Source organism: Alosa sapidissima, chromosome 9, assembly GCF_018492685.1.
Source record: "Alosa sapidissima isolate fAloSap1 chromosome 9, fAloSap1.pri, whole genome shotgun sequence".
NCBI lineage: Eukaryota > Metazoa > Chordata > Actinopteri > Clupeiformes > Clupeidae > Alosa > Alosa sapidissima.
The window spans coordinates 13,668,731-13,693,486 of record NC_055965.1 but is presented as its reverse complement, the minus strand read 5'-3'; the positions used below and the strand labels follow the sequence as shown (position 1 = coordinate 13,693,486).

General features: G+C 43.2%; 1 protein-coding gene across 8 annotated transcripts in view; it reads right to left on the bottom strand.

The window, feature by feature from the left end:
• Nucleotides 1-24,756, bottom strand: part of pnpla6 (patatin-like phospholipase domain containing 6) — a 50,650-nt gene that overhangs the window by 16,857 nt on the left and 9,037 nt on the right. For all 8 annotated transcript variants that reach the window (XM_042105565.1, XM_042105566.1, XM_042105568.1 and 5 more), the window contains 22 exons: nt 24,425-24,512; nt 24,160-24,242; nt 22,535-22,626; nt 22,143-22,283; nt 21,536-21,695; nt 20,238-20,318; nt 19,644-19,772; nt 19,454-19,534; nt 18,689-18,821; nt 18,168-18,242; nt 17,859-17,959; nt 17,440-17,622; nt 16,571-16,648; nt 15,567-15,772; nt 13,654-13,785; nt 12,557-12,680; nt 11,769-11,882; nt 3,665-3,740; nt 3,231-3,380; nt 2,421-2,484; nt 1,350-1,518; nt 1,020-1,202 (listed from right to left, as the gene is read on the bottom strand). In XM_042105565.1, the coding sequence (XP_041961499.1) occupies nt 1,020-1,202; nt 1,350-1,518; nt 2,421-2,484; nt 3,231-3,380; nt 3,665-3,740; nt 11,769-11,882; nt 12,557-12,680; nt 13,654-13,785; nt 15,567-15,772; nt 16,571-16,648; nt 17,440-17,622; nt 17,859-17,959; nt 18,168-18,242; nt 18,689-18,821; nt 19,454-19,534; nt 19,644-19,772; nt 20,238-20,318; nt 21,536-21,695; nt 22,143-22,283; nt 22,535-22,626; nt 24,160-24,242; nt 24,425-24,512 (2,643 nt within the window). The remainder of the gene's footprint in view (nt 1-1,019; nt 1,203-1,349; nt 1,519-2,420; nt 2,485-3,230; nt 3,381-3,664; nt 3,741-11,768; nt 11,883-12,556; nt 12,681-13,653; nt 13,786-15,566; nt 15,773-16,570; nt 16,649-17,439; nt 17,623-17,858; nt 17,960-18,167; nt 18,243-18,688; nt 18,822-19,453; nt 19,535-19,643; nt 19,773-20,237; nt 20,319-21,535; nt 21,696-22,142; nt 22,284-22,534; nt 22,627-24,159; nt 24,243-24,424; nt 24,513-24,756) is intronic.

Genomic DNA, 24,756 nt, shown 5'->3' with positions numbered 1-24,756 from the left:
CTGTAGGTCCAAACTAGGGCTGCACAATTATCGCAATCGCAATTACAATATGAACCAACGCAATTACCCAATCGCAAAAGCTACAAATACTCGTGCACAGTTCATTTTGTCACATTTCTGACTTTTATATTCATTTCATCCTCATTAACTACACCACTTCTGGTTGGTGGGTGTGCGTAGTGCGTGAGGGGCACAGAAATTCTGATTGGTGAGCTGCACAGTCCGTCCCTGCTTCTTGTGCACTGGGTGAGGTCACCAATCAGGGGGGCCCAAATGAAATAGACATTTGAAATATTAAACTGAGTCAATTCATTGACATTCAAAAATCCTATCGCAAATCACAATATCAATCCCAATATCCGTCACAAAAAAATCGCAATTAGATATTTCCCCCAAATCGTGCAGCCCTAGTCCAAAGTACTGTTACCAAGATATCCAGTGTCACATTCCTCACCTGATCTGAATCATCTGTATCTCCAGAGCATGTCCCTGTCTGGCCACTGCTTTAAGTGGCCCTCCTCCTGTCCCTGAGTCTCAGTGCTGCCTGCATCGTGACCAGGTACTATTATTTTACCACAACAACAATGGCCAACCTTGATAATCATTATTTTACCACAACAACAATGGCCGACCTTGATGATCATTTTCATTTGGCACATTCAATAGTCTGCTGGCATTACTAGACTAATGTACTTTAATGTCATCGTGCTGCTTAAAGTATGTAGTGTACAGTAACTGTTACCTGATATGTTAGCTACTGTCCTCTATACTACACTAATATGACCAATTTAGGCACCTAGTTACTGTCTGCAATATAGCTACTGTCTGACAACAATAACAACACGTGTGTGTCCAGATAGATAGATAGATAGATAGATAGATAGATAGATAGATAGATACTTTATTGATCCCCAGGGGAAATTCAAGAAACCTGTCAAGAGAAAAGCCTTTTTATCATAAGTCAACCCTTAGAATGAAATGTTTATGTGTTCGGTCACAGCAGAGGCGGACGGCAGTACCAGTCTGGAGGGGCTCCGTCGGGAGAAGACCCTGCGGGGGCACCGGAGGTGCAGGTGACCCGAGCACCAGCTGCGCATGTTGAGCCACTCCACGGTCCTGGAGGGTCCGGGCCCGTCCTCGCGGTGCAGCAGAACGAGCTGTTTCAGGGCCCGGACCGCCGTGTTCTCCAGCATCTGCTCCAGCTGCAGGGACGGGAAGGAAGGAGAGAACCGGAATCAGAACCAGGACAGATGTGTGTCGCCACGACTACTACGACTGGATCGGAGAGAGGAACATACAGGGCCGAGGGGGAAAGAACCAGAACAGATGTGTGTGGTGTGTCCACTGACCTGTCCGAGGGCCGGCTCCTGGTCGCCCAGGCCCACGATGAGGATGCAGTCGGCCTGGCGAATGCAGCGCTGAGTCCAGGGCGTCATGGTGCTGTCTGTCTGGTAGAGCACGATCCGGTTGATGTCCTCCTGCTGAGCCAGCCAGCCAGACAACCGGTACTCATGGATACTAACCAAAACAAGCAACAACAACAACACAGAGACACAGAGATGACACAAACTTGAGAAAGACCATTTTCATTTATTGTTCATGTATGTGACCATCAAAACACAGTATATTTCAGTAGAGGTATATGCATTGAATTAGTAATCTGTCTGTTGATATGGGCTCTGCGGTAATCAAAGCTATGACATTGCTATGAGTATTGCTGTACAACACTAGCCTAGAAGCCAGCCCGAGTTTTAACTCCACCCACAAAATTTGAGGTCGGGAAATTCAGTCTGGGCTTGTTCCATTGAGAAGCAACTATGCCCGAAGCAGAGCAGTTCGCACCAATCAGACTGTATGGGCGGGCTTTATTTGATGATGGAGAGATGAGCAACGGTGCCTAGTCCAGCACGTCACCCGAGCGCACTTCGGTTGATTTTGTTTACATAAAAAAGTTGCTAGAGAAGCTATAGCCTACATTTAGATTTTTGTCTGTTGTAGGCTAAAAGATAGCCTATTGACAATACAATAACTTTAAAAAACGATTGAAAGCAAAACGAAACTAAAACAGCGAGAAGATGTTTTGGTTCAGGATTCACGGTAGGCTATTTCGTTGCTCTGATTGGTTAGGTCTATCCAAGTGAGTGCAGAGGCATTTTTCCCTGTGTCGGTTGAAACACACCCCATAATCACTTCCCAATGAAGCTGTATCAGACTCAAATTCTGAATAGAATTGAGTATGACCACATCAGGCTAGTGCAACGCAGTTAAGGATTCACAACCAAATACATTTGAGAAAAGTTCTCCTTAAATAGTGCAACACTAAGTCATACAGATTAACTACCTCATGGTACAAAATCACATGTCTGTGTTGCCTTAAGAGAAATTAAACTGTCCCTAAAAAACCCAAGAGATTGTTTTACCTGTCGAGGGCTGACGCCCCCAGTCTCTCTCTGATGATCTCACTCGTCAGGAGCAGGGTGGGTCCTGAAATGGAGGTGAGAGATTAAACCTGAATGCTAAAATGAAACGGTTAACATTTTGGATCCACATATAGCGTTGATTTGACTTCATGCAGCGCTGTGCAGAGCAGATCCGGCTGAAAGTGATGAATGGAAGTGATGCTGGAATTTTGCCGCTTACTAACAACTGGGGGGCATGATAAAGATGCGTTTTTTTTTGTTGTACTAACGGTACTCGATGACCTAGAGAAACAAGAGATCCGTGTGAAAATGGCCGAATTTCTCTTTAAATCCCAGCATGCATCATGTTCAGCCAGGTCTGCGCATCACTGCATTAAGTCGAATGAGCTTCCGATGATCGTTTGGGCTTTTTCTAGGCATTATCGATAGGACAGCGGACTCAGGAAGGGTCTCAGGCCAGACTCGGACATCGGCTCCTGTGAGGGCTGGACCCGTGTGTGGTATAGGAAGCCCCTAATGCTACCACTGCTATCTGCATCTGAACAAGAGTTTCTTCTGGTAGCCTTGCTAATGGCCACAAATGAGTTAGCCTTGCTAATGGCCACAAATGAGTTAGCCTTGCTAATGGCCACAAATGAGTTAGCCTTGCTAATGGCCACAAATGAGTTAGCCTTGCTAATGGCCAAAAATGAGTTAGCCTTGCTAATGGCCACAAATGAATTAGCCTTGCTAATGGCCACTTCTGGTAGCTCATAGTTGCTAATGGCCACAAACTAGAGATCACGAAAGATAGACAGGAGTGGGCGTTACCGATGGCACTGAGGGCGTGGCTTAGTTCCATGTTGAAGGCATTGACTGGCACGTCGTCGCACACGGGCAGCACGGCCACAGTGGAGAGGTTACTGGCAGGGTTGGTGACGTCAGGACTGGAGCCCAGAGAAGGCAAGCCCAACGTAGAACCTAGAGAGAGAGAGAGAGAGAGAGAGAGAGAGAGAGAGAGAGAGAGAGAGAGAGAGAGAGAGAGAGAGAGAGAGAGAGAGAGAGAGAGAGAGAGAGAGAGAGAGAGAGAGAGAGAGAAAAAAAAGAGACAAAAGAGAGGGAGAAAGAAAGAGAAAAATGGAGAGATAGAATGTGAGTGAGAGAGAGATATATATAGGTTAAGAGATCACAAGGCAGAATTCTACAAAGATGTACTTGAACATCTAACACTGTGCAACCAACACCAGGCCCTCTGACAGACTTACTTGAGAAAGGCCCACGGGCCTGCTGAAGGTTCCCCAGAATCTTCTGGCCTAGCAGGTGAATCAGCCGTGTCACTACCTGCACAGCGTGGAGGACAAAACGCCACACACACACACACACACACACACACACACACACACACACACACACACACACACACACACACACACACACACACTTTAATCAAAACCAAAGCCAGACACTAAGGCGTGAAGTGAGATAACAGTAGCAAGGTTGGTGGTAAAGTCAAGTCAAGTCAAGTTTATTTATATAGCGCATTTCATACACAGAGGTCATTCAATGTGCTTTACATAAACAAAACCAAACAATAATAACAAATAAAAAGCATAGAAAGGCAACATAGTCAAAGAATAGTTATAAGGTAAAGATTATAATAAAAAGAAAACATAAAACACAAGGTAAAATAATTTAAAAATAAAGGATAATTAGTAAGCAAAAAACAAAGGCAAAAGTAGTAAAAAAAGTAATAAAAGATAAAGTAGAATAATTATCAAGGCAGATTCAGAATTTGTAACTCGGCACAGTTAGCAGAAAGCATCTGAGAACAGTTTGGTCTTAAGTCTAGATTTTAAACTGGCTACAGTTGGGGCCTTTTTGATGTCATCCGAAAGTTGATTCCACAGCTGAGCCGCAAAGCAGCTAAAAGCTGCTTCACCATGTTTAGCTCTAACAGTAGGTTTTACTAGCAGGTTTTTCACCTGGGACCTGAGAGGACGAGAAGGTGTGTACAGCTGAAGCATGTCTGACAGGTATTTAGGTCCTGCTCCATTTACTGATTTATAAACAAGCAATAGAGCTTCTGTGACTTACTGGAAGCCAGTGCAAGGACTTAAGAATTGTAGTAATGTGGTCAGTTCTTTTAGTTTTTGTTAGAATCCTAGCTGCTGCATTTTGTATCATCTGAAGCTGAAGCTTTAATAGTCTTTTTAGGAAGGCCTGTGAACAGTCCATTGCAGTAATCAACCCTGCTGGAGATAAATGCATGAATGAGTTTTTCTAAGTCATATTTTGACATCAGCCCTCTGAGTCTGGCAATATTTTTGAGGTGGTAAAAAGCTGATTTAGTTGTCGCTTTCATGTGGCTGTTAAAATGTAGATCACTGTCAATTAATACACCAAGATTTTCAACTGTATCCTTTGCTTTCAACCCTTTTGTGTCAAGGAGAGTGGCAACCCTAAGTCTTTTCTCCTTTTTACCAAATATAATTACTTCAGTTTTTTCTTTGTTCAGCTGTAGAAAATTTGAGAGACATCCAGGTGTTGATTTGTTCTATACACTGACACATAGGTTCAAGAGGACCATAGTCGTTTGGTGACAGAGCTAAGTAAATTTGTGTGTCATCTGCATAGCTATGATATGAAATCAAGTTATTTTGGATGATTTGTCCAAGTGGGAGCATATAGAGGTTGAATAATAGTGGCCCTAAGATCGACCCCTGGGGAACACCACAGGTCAAGGACGTTGGTTTTGAGGTACAGTTTCCGATGGCAACAAAGAAGCTCCTTTCTTGTAGATATGATTTTAGCCAGCTGATAACTATGCCTGTAAATCCAACCCAGTGTTCTAGTCTGTGTAGTAAAATATTGTGATCAACAGTGTCAAATGCTGCACTAAGGTCCAGTAGCACTAGGACTGATGTTTTACCTGAATCTGTGTTTAGGCGTATGTCATTGGAAACTTTAATGAGAGCTGTTTCAGTGCTGTGATTTGCCCGAAAACCAGACTGAAAGTAATCAAAATACCCATTTGATGTTAGGAAGGTGGTTAATTGATTAAAGACTACTTTTTCAATAATTTTGCCAATAAAAGGTAGATTGGATATGGGCCTGTAATTGTTTAGCATGGAGGCATCCAGGTTATTCTTCTTGAGAAGTGGCTTTACAACAGCTGTTTTCAGTGACTTAGGAAAAGTGCCAGACAGCAGTGATACATTTACAATTTGAAGGACATCCGCCGCTATGAGATGAAAAACAGTTTTGAATAAATTGGTAGGCAGAGTGTCTAAGACACCTGTGGAAGAGCTGAGATTCTGTTTCGTAGTCTATCATGCTGAACTCTGGCATTAAGTTTAGTTTCCCTCTGTTGCTGGAAGTTCAAGTTGTTGAATTTGTAATTGAGCAGATATGTTGAGTCTGATTTAGTCAATTTTTCCTTTAAAAAAAGATGAAAACTCATTGCATTTATTAGTTGAGAGAAGTTCAGGCGCTAATTGTGAGGGGGGATTTGTTAATTTAGCAACAGTTGAAAATAGAATACGAGTGTTATTTGAACTTCTATTGATAATGTTAGAAAAAAAGGACTGTCTTTCTTTGCATATTTCAGAGTTATATGTGCGGAGCATCTCTTTATGGATTTCATAGTGGATCTGAAGTTTGTATTTACTTTCAGTCTTCCTACACTCTCTTTTTAGAAGTTTAACTGCTGGATTTTGCCTCCATGGTGCGTTCTGTTTGTCCTTAACTTTCTTGAATTGTAATGGAGCAATGTCATCCATAATGTTTGCCATTTTTGCATTAAAGTGATCAAATAAGTCTTCTACAGAGTCTGACAGTTGACTTGACTTTAGTAAAAGTGCTTGCTCAAAGAGAGCACTTGTCTGATTTATGATTCTCCTTTTTACAATCATAGCTGTGTTTTGAGTGTGTGGGGACATAGACACATCAAATAACACGCAGAAATGATCAGATAAGGCCAGGTCTTTAACAGCTGTAGAGACATCGAGACCCTTTGTGATAACAAGGTCGAGGGTATGGCCGAGAGAGTGTGTTGGCCCCTGTACATGCTGTGTTAAGGAGAAAGTATCGATTAGTGCAATGAATTCCTTGGCGTAATTGTTTTCAGGATTATCCACATGCAAGTTTAGATCCCCTGATATAATAAGACAGTCAAACTCTATGCAAACGACTGATAGCAGTTCACCTAGCTCTTCAAGAAAAACTTTTGCTGAATGTTTTGGAGGCCTGTAAATTGTCAGTAATAAAATCTGAGGAGAAGACTTAATGCGTGCACACAGATATTCAAATAAAGTAAAGTCACCGAATGACGACTGATTGCACTGAAAAGACGTCTTAAAAATTGTGGCTATCCCCCCACCTTTTTTATTTGCTCTGGTAGCACACAAAAAAACTGAAATTTGGGGGAGCTGATTCAATGAGAGTAGCAGCACTGTTTGCTTGATCTAACCATGTCTCAGTTAAAAGTAAAAAAAAAAAAAAAAATCAAGGTTGTGTGTGCAAATTAGATATCATTAATTAAGAATGATTTGTTTGAAAGAGATCTGATATTTAGGAGTGCTAGTTGCTGTAAGTGTTGGGGGAAAATGGTCCATGGGGGAAATCTGAGGTTGAATTGGTACGGGTAGGAGATTGAACTGGTTTACCCTATAAGCTCGATGCATTTGTGTTCTATTTCTTGTCAATACAGGAATAGAGAATGTCATGGGCTTACTGGGTCCCGGCATGTTCTCAAAACTACTGTCAGTACCATTTATATTGCAAGGACCCTTAGAATATCATACAATACAGTCATCATCATCATCATCAAATAATTGTCTACTGCAGCTGCTATATGCCAGCTGACAATATGAACTAAGAGGTTGTTGCTGCTTAAGAGATCCTTCTGAGTGGAAAGAGGGAGGCCGTGAAGGTGCCATGCGCACCTTTGGTGCTAAGGGTCTTGGGGTACTAAAAAACTGCACAGTTGAAGGCAGGGCCGGCCCGAGGCATAAACGAACTAAGCGGCTGCTTGGGGCCCCCTGACCACCAGGGGGCCCCCAATCGAGTTTCTTCTTTTTTTTTTTACATAATAAATAACGTAAAAGTGACGTCAATGAATGAATAAATGAAACAATTAATAATTCAAAACAAGAAAATTCTGATTTCATGATCAATATGCCTGCCTACCTCTACTGTGTCTGCCAGCCTTTGAGTCATGCGCATAAACTAGACACCTCGGGTGCATAGACAATTCGTGCAGACACTCTATCAAGTTCAAAAATCGGAAGAGACGGTAATGTTAAGAAAAGTCACAAAAAAGGACGTATCCCTCTGGTGCTGAAAACAGAAAATGACAGAGGAGGAGAAAAACGAGCAAGATACAGGTATGTTTGCATGATTATTTACAGTATGTTTTGTGCTTGAGGTAGCTAGCTAGCTGTCATGATCTAATATAAGCCATCACCAGAGCTAAATCCTCGCCATCAACAGAGAGATGTCTCCCATTAATATATATTTATCTAGGTGTATTTCAGATGTCAAGGATATTGGGATTGTTTTGGATGTTCAATCAAGCATGTACCCTAGCCATAGGTGGGCTTATGTTGTAAATTAAAGTTAGCTAGCTGACTGAAGTGGACATTAGCACTACAGTAGCTACATGAAAACGTAGCTGAAGGCAAATTTACCACAGAGAGATTGTTTCTGATTTCGCACCTGAAAGTGTTGATAGTTTATTACTGTTCTATAATATGTGACATAGTGGTAAGTCTGTTAGCAACAGCAGGCTAAGCCCAGGCTCCCAGTCCCAACCCCAACCCATTGACTAGCGCGACTCTGGGCATCGGTAACGTTCCAGCTTCATAGGCAAAGATGGAACAGTACGTGCGCTCTGGTCTAAGATCTTTGGAGAGAGATGGTAGTGTTTGAGAAAATATACCATGTTGGGTGGGGAGACTTCTGTGATGGAAATAAACCTACATTTGATTAAGATAGTGGCAAGTGATGTAGCGGTGCTACCCTAATATTTAGGCTGCAGTAGATCACCATGTTAAACGTTCACCACTGCAATTAAGTATACTTTTGATTATGCCTCATTTGCCAGCAGAATATGAATTGTTACATGTGGAATTGCTTGTTGATGAGTGTAAGTAATGATAGCAAAATAAACTCATTCTGCTCGATCAACTATGCACTTATGCAATATATATTTTTTTTCAGAGACACTGTTGAAGTACTTTGGAGCACATCTCTACAACTACCTAACTCTACCTCATCAAGTGTCTGCCTCCATGGCTGATATGACACAGAAGGTGAGGTTTTCTTGATGGCAAATGGTTACATAGCCTGTTAATATGACATGACACATTTAACATAGTTTTTGTTTTATTTATTTATGTATTTATTTAAATCATTGCAGGTTCATCCACTGCAGAGTTGCAGATACCTGAAAGCCAGGAACGAAGTAGGAATAAGTATCTATTTTTTTGGGACATTTTATTTTTGATTATTAATGTTTGTCTATTTTGGTTTTATTTTGTAGTTGAAGATTGCTCATTTAATGCACATTTGCGAATTTGTTCTGCAAATCTGTTGAAAAAACAGGTCATTAAACGGATGTACTTGTTTACAACAAATACAAATGCTGTTGTATTTTGTTATTTGTCAATTCAACTTCAGTAAACCACCCTTAGTGCTTCACTTTGAATATGAATGTTTCAAATAAATCTGTGATTTTAGTACCCTCTAAGATTAAAAGGTGACAGGGTTGGTGTAAATAACAACTAATACATTGGTTTACCAAGCACATGAGGCCAGAAGTCTAGAGCGGAGCCCCAAAACATTTTTGGCATGTAAGCAAGGATGGATTACTGAATGAGCCTACCGAGTCCTTATGCATCTGTGTCCAGGGGGACAGTAGTTCATAATCAGTCACTGTATTAATACATAACCTCACTGTATTAATTTATAATATGACATTATAGTGTGAAGTTGTCAATTATCGCCAAGCACAGGTGACTCCGCGTTGTGGGAGGGGGCCCCCAAATCAAATTCTGCTTAGGGCCCCCAAAAGGCTCGGGCCGGCACTGGTTGAAGGTCTTGGTCTACTAACAAGGTGGGATGTTGATGGGTATACCGTTGAAGGTCTTGGTTTACCAACAAGGTGGGATGTTGATGGGTATACAGTTGAAGGTCTTGGTCTACCAACAAGGTGGGATGTTGATGGGTATACAGTTGAAAGTCTTGGGCTACTAACAAGTTGCAGGGCTACTGGCAGCAGTCCTTCCATTCTTGCAGGGAAAATCATGTGCTGGGGTGGGGACGGTGATGGGTATACAGGGGATCCTGGGGAGTTTGAGCGGGTGGGGGAGTGTTGGGATGAGGATGGATATACAGGGGGGTTTGGGTGGCCTGGGGAATTTGATCGGGTGGGGACGTGATTGGGTGTAGGTGGTGATGGGAAATCAAGGAAGATGGGGTTGAATATTGGTTCAGAGTCTCCATCTGCCTGCTGAGGTTCTGGGGAGTTTGTTGCAGACGCTCCGCTTTCAGCATGTATTCCAGTAGTGTATTCCAAGTTGTTGTGTCTTTGTGGTGACAAGGAGTCGACGGAGGTGGGGAGGGGTATTGGTACTGGTGTCACAACATGACCCTTCCTTTCTGATAGCACCTATCAAAGCTGCTGAGGGGCTATCTCCTCATGCTCATTGCATCCATTTGTTTGCCGAGATTCCAGGGAGTTTGACGCCAGTGATTGACTGAGTCATTTTAGCAGCACCCATCTTATCTTGTCCAGTGGACATGGCTGGGCATTGAGCTGGTTGTTTATGTTTCTCCAAGGTCTGCATTTCAGTGGAGGCTACCGGGTGATTACCAGAGGGCCCCACAGCAGGGGGGGTGGGCATATCTCTGTTTCAGCCTGTGCAGAGTGTTTTGGTTAAGCTGAGATGTTGAGCGCTTATCAGAAGCTCGGCTCAAGGTTGGCAGAAAAAAATGTTGGGAGCAGGAGAGAGAGGTGATAGTATTCGGTTAAGATCTTGGCCCCAGTCCAACTCCGCTCTGTACTATTTGGTCTGAAGTATTCCCTGCGATTCCAAAAAAGGTTAAAATTGTCAATAAAATTCATTCCAACTGAAAAGCATGTTTTTGCGAGCCAGGTGTCTAAACTGAATAGTCTGGAAAATACAAAGCTTCCCTCTGCTGGGAGTGGGCCACTGATGAAAATTTGTATTCCAAGCTCATATAGGGCTGAGAAAAGTTCCTTGAAACCTTCTTTGACATACAGCTGTTCTCTGTAGATGTCATTTGCTCCAACATGCACAATGATGCGCTTGATAGTTGCATATTTCGACACCAGTTCTGCAAGCTTGTTTTTTGTGTCAGACACGGAAGCATTTGGAAAACAACATACAATCATCCTTTCCCCATTTATATGTCTCACAGCAGAGTCGCCTAGAACGAGGGTTGTGGGATGAATAGGTGTCGAGTGTTGTTTCTTGTCTGTGCCCATCTTTCTATTGTTGTGGTTTGATCGCTGCCTGCTTTGGGTCTGTTCCCTGGGAAATTCCTCTGTCACGTCCCGGAGGCATTCAAATCTGTTCCATAGTGTTAGGGGCTGTGGGCTTCCCTTAGAGCCACAAGCCCTGTAGTAGTTTGCTGATCTGTCTGTATTTCTGATACAAGGCCTGAAGTTAACATCTGAATTTACTGGTGTTGAGGTAATTACAGTTCTTGTTTTACGTTTTTTGGTCTGGCACCTTGCCTGTGCCAAGGCTCTGTACTCACATTTCCCTTTGTGAGGTCGATGCATTCATCTGCTCTATTAGCAGTGACATTAGACTGCTGGGTTTCATTCTCTGCATTTCCAGTAGTTGCTGTACTCACTTCATGAGATGCCTCTCGTAGTTCATCTGTCTTTGATGGAAGGGCATGCATCTTTGATTCCAAAGTAGAAATCCTCTGTTCTAGCTCAGTACATTTTAGGCATGATCTCCTGGGTCTCTGGCCGGAGGAGCGCATTTTGTTTTAATCCAACTTCAAGGTGAATTGCCGTTCAGTTTTTGCTCGTTGACTTGGCTGGCTCATTTAAAGTAAAAAACTAACCACTAAAGTTTCAGATCTAAATGTACTGGTTTCACTGTCTTTGCTAAACTAGCTTGTAAATGAAATAAAAGAATGAAAAAGAGTGGAAATTGCTAAAAGGATAGTTGAAGCAGGAGCAGTGTGAAATGCGTCCTACTCGCTTAAGCAGGAGGAGCAAGACAAGTGACTTGTAAACAAGTGACTTGCCTAAAACAGGCATTAAAGGCAGCGCACTCAAATTCTTATAGCTCTTTTTTAGCTCAACACCCAAATAAATGACCCCTGTACCTGTGGGTAGCGTCTCTTGATGTTGTTGAGCGTCCCCTCGGGCAGCTTGACCAGCTCTGTGTCACGCACAGCGTGGACCGTGGTGGCGCGCGGCTGCCTGGTCAGAGCCTCCACCTGAGGGAGACATGGATGGGTTAGCATAGCTCCCTGTTAGCTACAGGTTAGCTGTAGGCTAGCTGGTGTAATCCACTTCCTGTGAATCGTGCTAAGCTAGGCTAACAGTGTCACTCACTGGGCTATTGCACGCATGGAAAAGAGACAAAGGGGTGTGTATTCTCTTATCCAACTCTGTGTTAGATGGCAAATAAGCTATTTTCCCAAAACATCGGCGCATTCCTTCAACTTTCAATTCCACGTTTATTTTACCAACATCTAGCTTATATCCCATCAGAAAGGGCAAAACAAGACAAAGTGAACTTAGTTTCCAAAATCAATTTAATCTGATAACATTTCCATTTCCCTAATACAAAGCTGATCATTGGTTGGGAAGGTCTTACTGTAGTAGTGGTCTCTAAATGGTCTCAAATGAAGGAATTAGGCACAATCCTCTAAAACAACAATGGCTTGTAAAAAGTAGCCCTGTTTGGAGACTATGAGCCACTTGCCCTTTGTAAAACCACATTATCCCTTGTTATCTCAGTCATTGTAAACAAAGACAGATAAGCAGAGATACAGACCGAGACACGGCCAGAGGACATCTTGTGAAACCACTCTCTGGAGGCCTGCGCTATCTGCCTGGGTCATCAGCCCGTAAGAAGCACAGCGGAGAGGATCGCTGCGTCACTCACCACACCGATGAGGTCACCGCGACCGTACTCCCCGACCAGCTCCTTCTTGCCGTTGGCCTTGCGGATGACGGAACGCAGGCGGCCGTTCAGGACGATGTAGGTGCAGTCCGACTGATCGTCTTGCCTGAGAACAAAAAAGCGTGAAGCACCTAGTTTAAAGATCTTTTAAAGATTAAAGATCTTTCTTTTTTATATATATATTTTTTGGCCTTTTTATGCCTTTAATTTGATAGGACAGTGGAGAATGACAGGAAGCGAGTGGGAGAAAGAGTCGGGGTGGGATCCGGAAAAGACCACGGGGCGTCAACAAAAATGCTTTTGTTGCAATTTTAGATCAGTGATTTTTTTGTACACCATACAAGTTTGTGTTGAATCCTTTAAAAACACCAGGGTTCATTTAATGTCCCTGTGACCTTGCATGACCTCTGTGGAAGAGCAAGGTCCTGAGCATAATAATGGGGGGGCTTGCCTAAGCAGACAAGAACAATCGAGTCATTTGTGAATACCAGCTGACAGCTGAGGCCAACACTAGTGGACTGTCAGCAAGGCAGTCAGCCATCTTAAAGCAAATGATCTAATCAAGCCACAGCAACACAGTCTAGTATAAATAGTAAGAAAACCTTGAAAACATCTGAAAGATCACAACAGAACGTACACTAGATATGTTTTTGACGTCATTATGGTGATTTCATTCTGTGTCATCAGTATGTCAAGCTGGTCTACCAAGATACCTGTAGTAAGGCCCTGATAGCTGTATTGATTGCACCGAAGTTAATCTATCACAGGTTTGGAATGAGAGAAAACTGTACATAGCATTAGTGGTCAATGATCACCTATGAGAGCCACACTAATCCGCACAAATTGCTCTGAATTCCATAATGAGTTGCATATTACAGTCATTTGGAATCCGATTAGGCCTTTTACGATGCTTTATTTTATTTTATTTTACTTTATCAAATGTCACAGATCTATTACTGTCCATTCTAGAGTGTAGCTACTGCAGCATCTGCAAGATAGAACAGCACAGTTCAGAATCCCATAACTCCCATCAGAGGATGGCCACACCTTCAGGCGCGTCGAGAGGTCTTGGGGATTACCTGTATAGAGCACGTCCGGCCTCCACGGCCATCCAGTCGATGGCGAAGTCCATCTGGCGCACAAAGGCCGACATGCGGATAGCCACTGTGTGGGCGGCGCTGAGCACCACGCTGGGCTGCTCCCTCATGATCCTGCAGGGGGCGCCAAAGAGTGAATCAGCACACAACTCATCAAGAAGGTTTACACAGATGTCAAAAACTCTAGACAGCCATTCTCATGGATTTACAGTGTCCTTACAAAAATAGAAAAATATATAATAAAACTAAAATAAAAATATCTCTCTCAGTACTATGAAATTTCCTCTAACACTGTGACTCAGTTACAAGACTGAATGGACATAGTCTAACAAAGTTCCTAGTCAAGACTCCTGATAAGAATAATAAAAAGAATACTCTCTTTAGTCAAAAAAACTCTTATGTGCCTTGAACAGGGAATGCAAGCACATGCCATACACACGGCAGCCCGAGAAAGATTTATGTTTCAAATGCGGCTTTGCTGTCAGGTCTAATAGTGTGTTCAATACAGTTTTGAGTAGGGCTGTCACTTTTGTGAAAAAATCCTGTTCGATTCTTGAGACATAATTGTTCATTGAATCGATTGTAAATTCGATTTTTCATGTCTAAAGACGTTTCAATTTTCAACACCAAATATAGGACAATCCACGAACAACTAACAGGCATTAGGACGAACGTAAAGGGGGCGCTTGAAGACGCACAATGGCGTGAAGTTTTGTGCACAATGACAAACAGGAGTGCAACATTCTCGAAAAACAATAAGCAGAGTGGACTGCCATAACATCAGTGAAAAACATTACTGCAGGCTTTAACGTGGCTGCGTTTACAATTAGAAATGTCAAACAAATTTCGCCTACGTAGAACTCACAACTGCACAGTTTGCATACCGCTTTGTCCTTCTCCATAGTCTGATATACCCAAACCCCGAAGTGCTTCCATATCGAACTCCTCAAGTTATTCGGGCCTATCATTCGTATCTCTCATGTCGCACAGGTTGATCGCGTCCTCAATTTTTTGGCAAAACACCAGCAGCACAGCAGCTGATTGAAAAAGCTGTTTCCGGTGCGTAAAATTGGTGGGAATTTTCTTTACTGCACTTCGGAATTCTTTGTTATTTTTCTGCTTGTTCCTGAGTTTTGTTACATCTATCTTTTTCATTTGTTTAATTCGTTTAAAATTAATAGTGTACATATTTGGTTAAAATCGATTCCCTATTTTAGTTTTCGAAACTTGTGTTGGTTGGTCCAATCGATTGTGCAATCGATTTTCGAACGTAAAGTGACCGCCCTAGTTTTGAGCAGATCTGACTGCCTAGGCATGTTAGTATTAGCCCAGCCTATTGCTGAAACTCATGAGACACACCATCTGACCCCAATGTCCTTAGTGAGAGGTTTTTGTTGCTGTTATCTTCAGCCCTCCCCATACACCCGTCCTGGATTGTGTATTGAAACTATGACACATCGTTTATGTTAACTGAGCATTACAGCCTGAGCTCCCCTGCATCTGTGAGCCTGTTTACACCTCACTCCCCCGGGCGCTACGGCTTTATTACTCTGAGATATTTTCATGCCCAGGCAAGACTGTGTGGATTCACATCCAACGTCAACTCACTGACATCAAAAGCAAAATATCACTGCAGCTCCTGATTTTTAGGCAGGAGGTTATCAGATAGTATGGTGATTTTTCTATCAGATATTGTGATTGTGATCGGTGTAGCTACTGATTTCAGACAGGAAAGGGGAGGTTAACGAACTCGGAAGATTTATTTCCTTGACTCTCGAAAAAGGGTGTGGACCGATGTACAAGCATTACGCCGGCATTCTGTGCAACAGTGTTCTGGAGTGAACACATTCTATTTAGGAGGCAGCTCGATCCTGGCAAGGAGGCGGAAAACTCACTCGTAGAAGTCGGACTTGGAGATCTTGAGGAAGGTGCAGTCGCGCACAGCCTTGATGGTGAAGATGAGCGGCTCGCCGGTCAGTACGGCCAGCTGGCCGACCATCTCGCCGGGCTGCGTCACAAACAGACACACCGCCTCTTGCTTGTCAATCATCCGCTGGTACGCATGCAGGCAGCCTGACAGAACAAAGTGCAGACTCCCGTCCTGTGTGGAGGGAGAGAGAGAGAGAGGAGGGAGAGCGATAGAGGAAAAGAAAAAGAACGAGAGAGAGAGAGAGAGATGCAACAGTAAGCCAGGGATTCCACCCCTACTGTTGTTTATCTTCCCCCCCCCCCCACCACCAATTTCACTATTCTATTAACCTACTTTTTCTTCCCTCTATTATTTACATTATCATCTTATCATTGTTTTTATTAGTATAACTATTTTTAATGTCTCCTATTTTCAGTATTCCATGTTTTTGCTTATTTTTTTTTTTGTTCTTAATGCTTTGGCAATATTGTAACCTGAACAGTCATGCCAATAAAGCACAATGAATTGATTGAATAGATAGATAGATAGATAGATAGATAGATAGATAGATAGATAGATAGATAGATAGATAGATAGATAGATAGATAGATAGATAGATAGATAGATAGATAGATAGATAGATAGATAGATAGATAGATAGATAGATAGATAGATAGAGAGAGAGAGAGAGAGAGAGAGAGAGAGAGAGAGAGAGAGAAACAATGAGAGAGAGAGAGAATAGAGACGAGAATAGGCGAAAGGGAAGGCATGATCGAGGGCAGTTGTGAGGAGAGGGAGTATAATAAAGGGGGTGGGGTCACAATCAAGTTTGTAAGAGAGTTTGTAAATAAACCACAGATGAAACAGAGATACAGTGCAAAGAGCAGAGGGAGAAAGAGAGAGAGACCTCTATAATACATAACATACATAGTAGAGGTTTAACTGAAACAGAGTCATCAAATCAGTGGGGACAGCTCTGGAAGAGAATACCTGATCTCCCTGTCTGGCCAGCACTGCCCCCGCTTTGGCATGATGCAGAGTCACTCGGCCATTCAACAACGCAGGGTCCTGTGAGAGAGAGAGAGAGAGAGAGAGAGAGAGAGAGAGAGAGAGAGAGAGAGAGAGAGAGAGAGAGAGAGAGAGAGAGAGAAAGATGGTCAACGGTGCAGAGGGACCGAGACAGACAGGGTGGGGAAAGAAAAAAAAGTGAGAGCATGTGAGTGAGGAAAGTGACCGATTACGAAACAGAAATTGCAACTCATCGGCAACCACACGCAACTGCAAACCGATCTTATGAAAAGAGGAACCCTTAACCCTGTTGGCTCTCTAGATAAAAGCTGCATATTGACACACAGTGACTGCACAATCAGTGTCAAACATTAACAATTATTTTACGGCTCTTCAGAATGAAGTCGAAAGTTCCATTAACATGAAGGTCATAATCATGTTGATCATATCATTTTGCAAGTAGTCCTTTCACTTATCGCAATGGAACGTAATTGAAAGTGAAAGTCAGCAAGTAATACGTTGCTATGCAACATCTGAAACTCTGAAGTTATATTTTTTTTTTCTCAAAACGGTAACAAAAGAATTGAAAAAGATTGCTCTGTATGAGGTTTCTTTTCTCGTTTTGGCAAATAGCCGTATACTAAGCGGGATAATGTATTGTCTGCTTCGTGTCGGGGTCCTGTGTCGGGACTTCTTTACTGATAATGACTAGTGGACAATACTATTATCCTTAACCCAAAAATTTGGCAATGTGTAACAATCAGACTATGGATGCACTATGGAATGCTGTTTTCATTGTAACACCCTCATAGTGAATGGGTCTGTTTGTGAGCCGTGCCTAGCAGTCGTACCTCGATCTTCATGAGTTTGAGGATCTCCTTCTGCGCCTCCTCAAACAGGGCGGCGTTGGGTCGGCCCGGCAGCGGCCCGTAGACGCTCTCCAGACTGCCCTCCTCCTCGGGGTAGAGGTAGACTCCGGATGGCACCTCGTCCACAGTCACCGACTTCCTCTCCTTCTGGTCCTGGGACACAGACTGCAAAGCAAACACACACACGCACACATTAATTACTGCACTAGTATGCAATGCAGTGAAGAAGTTTCTAATTATATAAGAGTATAATTCATTATTATAAATTATAATAGTACATAATTATAAATAGTAATGACAGTAATAATAGTTATTAATCATAATAATCATATACATCATGAACTACACAATAGGAGTCAGCATGAGAGTGGGGGACATTCTAAAGCAGAAGTGGAACTGACTCGTGTGAAGGTTGGTGGAGTGTTGCCATCCTCTGCAGACACAGAGATGCGACCACGCTCGTAGGCCATGTCAAAGTCTGAACGCAGGCCCTTCTGAATGCCTGCATATAATAGAGAGAGAGTGTAAGTGAGTGAGAGAGGGAGAGAGAAGCAGAGAGAGAGAGAAAGAGATTGAGGTATGACAATCAGTACACACCCTAAACGTCCCCAACCCCTACATTTATTACTTCTACATACTGTGCAACCAGCAGTTGAGATTATAGGGTTCTCAACACACACACACACACACACACACACACACACACTTACCAGCGATATCTACAGGCATGGAAATTGCACGACTGAGTGTTGGCACTGTAGATCCCTCTTTCCCCTGCTCACCTCCTGGGAACAGAGCACACAAACACACACACATACATGACTATGCATAAACACGCAAAACACATACACAAGTCTTATACAAAGTCACATGACTCTAGGAATGCTCTGGGGACCTACTCTAAGCAGTACCACATGCATTTCCCCATGAAATGACAAGCTATAATTCTGGAACACATATGCTGTAAGTGTATCTGACAAGGCAGTTATGAGCATCCCATGGTCATAACATTTCACATCAGATATCCAAGCATTTTTAGCTCAGTTCAGAAGTTCAGTCAAGTCAAGTCCTATTTCAATTTCCTTTCAAGTTGTGGAGGTCAGTTCACCACAGCATTAGTATGGAAGTGGAAGACCGCCCCAAGACCCCCAACACACACACACACACACACACAGAAAAACTCCATCTGGTCCATCAGCACTAGACTGCGCTGGTGTTGCCGGGTCCTCACCTGTGGCCTCCCTGACGGCGGCCTCGCGGTGCTCCTCGGTGACGGTGAGGCTGCCGAAGCGTTTGCCGTGCCGCACGGGGCTGGTGCGCGTGGGGTGCGGGGAGAGAGGCAGCAGACGCAAGGGTTGCATTTCCTGGGGGGGAGAGAGAGAGAGAGAGAGAGAGACAAAGATTCAACTGTTACTGACTTGTACTGATATGTGTGTGTTTCTAATTTTAACATTGCTCCTCAAGAGATAATACTGCAATAGCACATTCATGCAAATATGCTGCTACTTTGCATTGGACAGTGAGTGGGAGGGAGAGAGATAAAGAGATAGAGAGAGAGTATTGACAGTATATGAGTGTCATATTTGTCATGCCAATAAAGCACCATTTGGAATTGAAACATTGAGATACAGAGGGCCGTGGAGGGACGCAAGCTGACCGAGGCCCATTCCAGCTGCCTGAGCTCACCAGCAGATCGGACACTGACTGGGTGGAGCTCGGATACATGACGTAGGCCTAGTGCTGTGTCAATACATGCTTTCATTATTCATTATTACAACTAGTGTGTGTGTGTGTGCGTGAAAAAGATCTTTTTTGTGCGTGTGTGTAAGTGTAAGATCTTTTTTGGGAGCGTGCGCGCGCGCGAGGTGAATCACAAATCAAGTGTTTCAGTGTCCCATTGGTCCTTTTTGTGGGAGTATGTTGTTGCTTATGTGGTATTTTGTGTGTGTGTGTGTGTGTGTGTGTGTGTGGGGGTGTGTGGTGTGTGTAGACTTACATGGCTAAAGAGTTCATTAGTTAGACCCAAGTAGTTGTGCAGGGCCATCACAGTCACTCTCTGGAGGCGAACCATGATGATCTGCACAGGAGAGATGAAGCGGTCAACATACAGACAGGCACACTAATGAGGACATGCACGCGCGCCCGCGCACGCACACACACACACACACCTAAATACAGATACCTACCTGCACGACGCGCACCAGGCTCTCGGGGTACTTCTCAAAGATGGAGAGGAAGGCTTCAACAGGCAGCCGCAACACAGTGGATACTTCAGCCGCCCGCGCCGACACCGTACGGTACGGCTTCTGATGGCCCTGAAGTGGACACACAAAACAACACAATTACACACGTGCGCGTACACACACCACACACACACTCAACAATCAACACTAAAAGAATAACAAACACTCGCACACGCGCGCGCGCGCACACACACACGCGCTTTGTATTTCACTCCAAATGTGCACGTGGCATTTCTTATCACGCTGTGCTGATGGCTGTTTTGCAATCTGTTTGTAGTACACACACACACACACACACACACACACACACACACACTTGCATAATTGCAATAAGCCCTGAGACTGGATGAGTCATCGCTCGTAAAAGCCTTTATGAGGAATGAAGTGAATGAGTGAGTCAGAGCCCCGGAGAGGTCATGTGGAACAGGAAGTAGTGACTGATGATGAATGGCCGGCAGGAAATGATACGCTCGTCTGCTACACATTCGGGGTGTCTAACACACACACAGACACACACAGACACTATTAGTAACTTACGGTGATGACGTCCAGAATGCTGAGCAGGCTGTGCACACTGTCTCCAGGGTACACCTCTTTCACCACACCGTCCTTCCCATCCTGTGGAGGCAGTCAACAAGTTTATCAAACACACACAAACAAACAAACAAACAAAAACAAACATATTGCTAAAATAAACACAAATGAGATTGGGGGGGGGGGGACCAATGCAATTTTTTTCTGTCATCCTACGGTTGCCGAGTGACATTAGAATGAGTTGACGGTCATATTCAAATTTGCAGTAATCTCTTAATGTTTTCCAGAGCTGTATATCTGTTACACGCAAACACTCATCCACACCTTAAATCAATCGTCCACCTGTCCAATCAGTGCTGACATGGCGCTCTACGCTCTCAGAGGGCGAGTCGCGGTACTCCACCTCCGTTCTTAACCCACATCTCCTTTGCACCATTTCTGCCGTATTTGTTTTCATGTCGGCAGCAAAGAGGCTTACCTCTCGCCAAACGTTAATAGCTCATAATCAGGCACAACGGTTGTAATCTGGCATTAATGAAAAGGTAGCCGCTAATCAGCCTCGCGGTTACATAGTGCTGTTGAGTTCACGGACTCACTAGGTCTTACACGAGTCAAACACGGTGTGCCATTTGTTGACACAGAATGAATAATTTACAACTCATGTATAACGACTCACTCAACTCACTCATCTGGTCATTATTGTCAGATTTATATACCTAGGCAAAATTTTAATCTTTCCCTGTCATTTTATAACTAATTTTATCTTTCGCTGTTATTTTATTCGGTTACCAAGAATTGAACGTTTTATTACTTCAACATTACGCATGTGTAATTTGTGCTTCACACAGTATCTGGGCCGTTGTTTTCCGAAAAGTGCTGAGTACAAGAAGTGGCCCCCTTCCATAAAAAAGGTGCTGATTCAGCACAATGCAAATTACACTCGCTTACACAAATTAGCCTAAATTACCTTAAGTTGTCCTACAAAAGAAGGCAGTTTAAGCTCATATTAACCACAGCCATTTTCAGTTTTAAGATGTAAAGTTATCAAGATGTGGCGCTCACCATTCCTAATTATTTCCACCATCCATGACTAAGAGTGCGGTCAGATTACTAAAGCAGGAATTCATTTTTTTTTTTTTTAAACCTAGGGTTTATTTTTGGATGATAACGAGTCTAAATTTCTCCTTTAATACTTTTAAATCGCAATTAAAAACGGCTGTCTGCATATGTGATACAAGTACTGGCAAATTTGCACACACAGACACACACAGACACACACTCTCCCCACAGGTGCTCCCCACCTGTCCGGTAAGGCAGAGTTCCAGCTTGCCGTCCTGCACCACGTAGATGCTGCTGTCCGGCTGCCCGGGCCTGAAGACGTACTCGCCCTGCTGGAACTGCAGGAACACCATGTGCTTGCACAGCTCCAGAAACAACGGCTTCTCGAAGTGGCCCAGCACCCTGCACAGGGATAATACTCAATCAATCAATCAATCAAATCTTTATTTTTAAAGTGGCTTTTATGCATAATAGCAATGCAAGGTACATATACACAGAGACAGACAGACAAAGGGGGTATGCAAAGGGGCATGAAGATAGCACACAGCCAGCTAGTCTTTATGGAGCAAATGGCTTGGTGTGTTCAGTGAGGTAATAATATACATAACTTTCCATTCAAGTCCTCAACCAATCAGAATAAAGCACTACAAAGAGTTATACATCTGATGGGCTATTTCTGTTTATACACAGGAAAATCGAAAAACATCAAATCTGCAAACGCACACACAAGGCTATAGACTGTATAGGTCAACAGTGTTGTTTTAAGGGACTTATGTTTCATGTGTCTGGGATCTTGAACTGTTCAGGGGCAAATTAGGGAGAGTTCCATTTGGACACATACACACTTACCGGACATTTTTGAGCATGTAGAGCACCTCTGAGGGGAGGTGCGAGTTGGCCACGTCAAACTCTGTGAGGTCGGCCTCCAGCACTGATGGAGGAGGCTCCTTCATCTGAAGAATGGGCACTTCCTTTTTAAAACGCAGGATCCTAGGAGAGGGAGAGGGAGAGAGAGAGAGAGAGAGAGAGAGAGAGAGAGAGAGAGAGAGAGAGAGAGAGAGAGAGAAAAAGACAGACACAGAGAGAGAGATGAGAGAGAGCGAGAGAGAGAAGACAACATTTTTGGTATTTTTATTGAGCAGGTGTGGTGTGGAGTGGAGAGCCTTGGGCTCTTTCCAGCAGCTCTAAAAAAAAAAAAAACATGTGCTGGTGATTTGGGGCATGCTGGAGAGGACTCGTACTTTTTGGCAATGTTGAGCATCTTCTGTTTCTTTTTGAGGCGGGGGCGTGAGGACGATGCTGTCCCCACCAGAGATGAGGTAGACTGGGACACCTGAGGGAGAGGGAGAGGAAGAGAGAGAGAGGAAGAGAGAGAGAGGAGAGAGGAGAGAGAGAGAGAGAGAGAGAGAGAGAGAGAGAGAGAGAGAGAGAGAGAGAAGCTTAACCCTTAGAACCCGATTGACGTAAAGTGCGTCAAAAAAACACACCCTTTCTTCTCTGTTACATTGCTCCGGAACTGTTCATCGCAGCGAGATGGAACCTTTATTGCATGACCGAGCAGAAGCGGGGCTTTCCAACGAGACTACACACTTGTCTGTACGATCAAGTATGAAAATGTAAAAAAAAAATCATGAACTTAAAATCAAATTGCATCATATTTAGTCTATACTTCTCTGCGTTCACCTGCACACCCATTACTCTCGTTTGAATTACTCACGAACCCGTGATCGCATCGATATGGCAAGCATATCAGATGAAAGAGGGGGCACAGGGCTATCCATTGGTACCATGTTTATCAATCCTTCTGGCTTATAAAAACAGACGAAGTGACTGCAAAATAATAACGTCATGTACACAAACCAAAGCTGCACACCCATTACTCTCGTTTGAATTACGCCGACCCGTGATCGCATAGATATGCCACGCATGTCAGATGAAAGAGGAGACTCAGAGCTATCATTTGATATCAAGTACATCCTTCTGGGTTATAAAACAGACGAAGTGACAGCAAAATAATAACTTTATATAGCTGGACCTACCCCACGTTTTTGTCTGTTCTTGTGGCAAAGCATGTTTATAATCCAAAGCTATCATGTGTTTCTCTATGGCAAAGCATGTTCATATTCTGGTTTTGAGATCCTAGCAAATTCCTGCATGGCATCCAATTCAAGGCTCACATTGCATCCCAATTTGTTCAACATATAAAACACCTTTTTGCCTTTACTTTGTTCATGGCAATCCAGTAAAAAGTTGAGAATTATTATGACTGCATACACATAGGCACGCAGGCTAACACGCAACCTCGGGTCAAGTCAGGTCAGATCAGTTCGTGTCACAGATATGGAGCGCAGAAAGGTCATTTTTCATCACTAAATAAAAAATGGCATTTATTTCCTGTAAATCACACACCACATATTTCTGTAAATTGCTCAGCCCCAGAGTATCCCTCCAACATGGCAATTATATTGCCCGATTCAGGACAGTCTGCCCTACACACACATGAAATGCATGTAGAGCTGTGAGCTTGCTGTGGTGAGATACATGTCGAAATATAAGATTTTTTATAATACATTCTTTAAAAATCAAAATAAAATCAATGCTAGTATTAATACATGAAATGTAGATCTGGATAGCCTAGACTCTCCTGAAAAAAAACAATACATAATATGTGTGTGTGGCACTTACAATGACTAGAATAAATCCTTATGAATAAAGGTAGTGAAAATGCCCTAAAAACTAAAAACAACCTGCCCATCCTCCCCACCGGTTGGGTATAATTTTGTCAGTTTGTCTGTCTCAGAGACAAACACAAATGATTTCCAGGCTGAAACTACAGGAAATCCATATTCCGGTTTATGGCACTTACTTTCCGCATGATCTTGCGTCCATAGAACATGACTTTGTCCCTTTTCCGGAAACGGTATTTGGGGGCTTCCTGGGATTCTAAGTCTAAAAGAGAGTCAAATGTTTTTGGCACATAATGTTACTGTTGAAGAACACATAGGTAGGCACCAGTACTGGTGTTTAAAAAAGTATCTATACTGGCACCAGTAAGTGTGTTTAAATTCGGTCTAATGAACAAATTGATGGAAAGCATGAAAAAACATTTAAACAAGTTCTCGAGGACTCACTTCGAAGCTTTATCCTGCGCATCACGAAGAAGATCAGGATGGCAATGAGAATGATGGCGATGCCAGCGCCAATCACAATGCCTAACATCTGTATGGGTACAAAGCACAGGGAAGACACAGGAAGCAGGTTACATTAGGTTACCTCAAACTGTAGAGATGGCACAGGGGAGTGAGATGTAATCCTCCCAGGGAAGACAATTCAACAGAATCACGTCAACATAATTAACTTAAAGGTTTAGTCAGCGATCATGGTCCATTTCAAGCCTGTAATATTTTTTTTTTTTTTGTCACATTCAGCAACATCTCCTCATGACCACTAGCTGCCTGTTCCG